The sequence below is a fragment of the Pollachius pollachius genome (genome assembly GCF_949987615.1).
Source record: "Pollachius pollachius genome assembly, chromosome: 13".
NCBI classification, from domain to species: Eukaryota; Metazoa; Chordata; class Actinopteri; order Gadiformes; family Gadidae; genus Pollachius; species Pollachius pollachius.
In genome coordinates this window covers 302,501-305,544 of record NC_136946.1, presented here as the reverse complement: position 1 = coordinate 305,544, position 3,044 = coordinate 302,501, and the positions used below count along the sequence as shown (strand labels likewise).

Sequence of the window (3,044 nt, the reverse complement as noted above, 5' to 3'; positions counted from 1 at the left end):
GGTAACCATGACAACAGGACCATAAACCCCACCATATCTCCCATTGCAGGTGGAGGAGGAGAGGAGGAGACGAGAGGAGGAGAGGATGGGGAGAGGAGGAGGAGGAGGAGGAGAGGAGGAGGAGAGGAGACGAGAGGAGGAGAGGAGGGGGAGAGGAGGAGGAGGAGGAGAGGAGGAGAGGAGGAGAGGAGGAGGAGAGGAGAGGAGGAGAGGAGGAGAGGAGAGGAGGAGGAGAGGAGAGGAGGAGGAGGAGAGGAGAGGAGGAGAGGAGGAGAGGAGGAGGAGGAGGAGAGGAGAGGAGGAGGAGAGGAGAGGAGGAGGAGGAGAGGATGGAGGAATATCTTAATATAATGTATGTAACCTCTGCATCTTACAATACACATTTAGATGACCTCACTTGCAAGCCTTTAAAAGACGCATTCAAAGAAGTCACACACACACGCGCGCGCACACACACACACACACACACACACACACACACACACACACACACACACACACACACACACACACACACACACACACACACACAGAGGTCGTTCTAGCGGCAGAGAGCCAGAGGCCGAGGTCGGAGGCTGGGGGACGTTTGGGGATCGAACAGGGACCCTCCTCCTCCTCTGATGGGGGACTGCAGCCTGGTCCCCTCCTCACCATCACTCCCAGTCCAGTGTTTACTCCTCTGATAGGGGCCTGGTCTCCTCACCATCACTCCCAGTCCAGTGTCTCCTCACCATCACTCCCAGTCCAGTGTCTCCTCACCATCACTCCCAGTCCATTGTCACCTCCCCATCGTTCCCAGTCCAGTGTCTCCTCCCCATCGTTCCCAGTCCAGTGTTTACTCCGAGGTTCTCGCGTGGATCGTGTGATCTTCTACGAGTCGCTGAACTGCCATATTTAAATGTGTGTGTGTGTGTGTGTGTGTGTGTGTGTGTGTGTGTGTGTGTGTGTGTGTGTGTGTGTGTGTGTGTGTGTGTGTGTGTGTGTGTGTGTGTGTGTGTGTGTGTGTGTGTGTGTGTTACAACCAGCAAACTCACTGCCGCTGCGAGGAGCGTGTGTTGCCTAGCAACACCGGGCTCCGAGCTGCGAGCCAGAGCAAACTGTCTCTACATGTCAGCAGCGCAGCTAGCGCTACAGCCCGCTAACGCAAGAGCTATAGTTCAGTTTTAGAACCGACCACAACCTCAGAACAACACCACAGTGTTAAGAAGCAGAATGCAGATGAACCTCTCGCTATAGCCTATATATAGGGTATAGGGGCCGCTGATCATCAGGTCAGACGGCTTACAATGTACTGTCGTGTTAGCTTGGTGCACAGTTAGCGCAATACCTACTTTGTGAATCCCAAATCCTCTGGGGATTTGGGATTTTGGGATTGTCTGTTTGACATTATACTGGTATGTCCAGACCATAACTGTATCCTACTGGTCATCAACCATCAACAGAAACAGGTATGTACATCTTTGCTAACTGGTCATACAGGAAACCGCCCGCTGGACTACAACGTAGCTATCAGCCAGAGCTAACAACCCCACACTAGCATTGGCTTCCTTAGAAAATAAGCAAACGCTAGTGGTAGGCGGATAGTTAGCAAGCCACCGCGTTAGCAATAGCATTGTTATTGCTAACCGCGTTAGCAATAACAATCTCCTGGAATCTATAATGATTCGTATGTTCACCACGAAAGATCCGCCGAGCAAAAAGCAGGTTCCACAACACATCAGCGGGGGGGGGGGGGTGGCAGCCATGTTGAATCAGCCCCTCAGAGGCACGGGGGGGCTATGTGTCCTCCCCCCTCTGACCCCCCTGATCAAGAACCACTTCCTGTGACTGGGGATGCAGGACAGGAAGTGGACGTGAACATTGAAGACAACAACATCAACATGGCCGCCCAGAACTGGACACACACAAACAGACACACACCACACACATATACATGTGACGTGGGGCGGAAGAAGGCAGGACCAGACGCCACAACAAAACACACACACACACACAGTGTGGTCATACTGACGGCCATCAGCTATTGGCTGAGCCTTTGAGCCAATCAGGCTCTGGCGTTGGGCTTACCGAGGGACGCGTGTTTAGGGCTGGTGCCTCCGCGGGGATTCATGTGGTGGCGCATGGTCCCAACTGAAAGAGAATACACCCAGGAGACTGATGCACGCCTTGTGTGTCTCTTTGCGTGTGTGTGTCTGTGTCTATCTGTTTGTGTGTGCGTGTGTCCAATAGCGTGGGGTTGGGGGGTATCTCTGAGTTTATTGTCTTTATGATTGGTTCGATTGCCTGGTGCTGATTGGTCCTTGACCATCAGGAAGCTTGTTAGGGGAGTTTACAAAATACATTATGAACAGGTAGTGACACGGAGAGAGAGACAGAGAGAGAAACAGAGAGAGACAGCGAGAGAGAGACAGAGACAGGGAGAGAAACAGAGAGAGAGACAGGGAGAGAGACAGAGACAGGGAGAGAGACAGAGAGAGACAGAGAGAGACAGGGAGAGACAGGGAAAAAGACAGAGAGAGAAACAGAGAGAGAGAGACAGGGAGAGAGACAGCGAGAGAGAGACAGAGGCAGGGAGAGAGACAGAGAGAGACAGAGAGAGAGAGAGAGAGAGAGAGAGAGAGACAGAGACAGGGAGAGAGACACAGAGAGACAGGGAGAGAGACAGCGAGAGAGAGACAGAGACAGGGAGAGAGACATGGAGAGAAAGAGAGAGACAGCGAGTGAGAGACAGAGACAGGGAGAAAGACAGCGAGAGAGAGACAGAGACAGGGAGAGAGACAGAGAGAGACAGGGAGAGAGACAGAGAGAGACAGGGAGAGAGACAGAGACTTAGACAGAGACAGAGAGAGAGAGACAGAGAGAGAGACAGCGAGAGAGACAGACAGGGAGAGAGACAGAGAGAGAGACAGCGACAGGGAGAGAGACAGAGAGAGATCTAACAGATGTTCTCACTCTGTTACAATAGCCCAGTGTTTCCCAACCTGTGGGTCGGGAGCCAGCGTTGGGTTCCCAGGAGAAGGCGGGGTTAGTAAACATGTGACAGG

General features: G+C 52.7%; 1 protein-coding gene across 1 annotated transcript in view; it reads right to left on the bottom strand.

Moving 5' to 3' along the window:
- Positions 1–3,044, bottom strand: part of LOC307084796 (uncharacterized protein) — a gene marked incomplete at both ends in the record, with an annotated part of 13,228 nt that overhangs the window by 432 nt on the left and 9,752 nt on the right. Inside the window, one exon of the mRNA XM_079749299.1 lies at positions 3,035–3,044. This exon is cut by the window's right edge and continues 156 nt beyond it. Within this exon, the coding sequence (XP_079605425.1) occupies positions 3,035–3,044 (10 nt within the window). The remainder of the gene's footprint in view (positions 1–3,034) is intronic.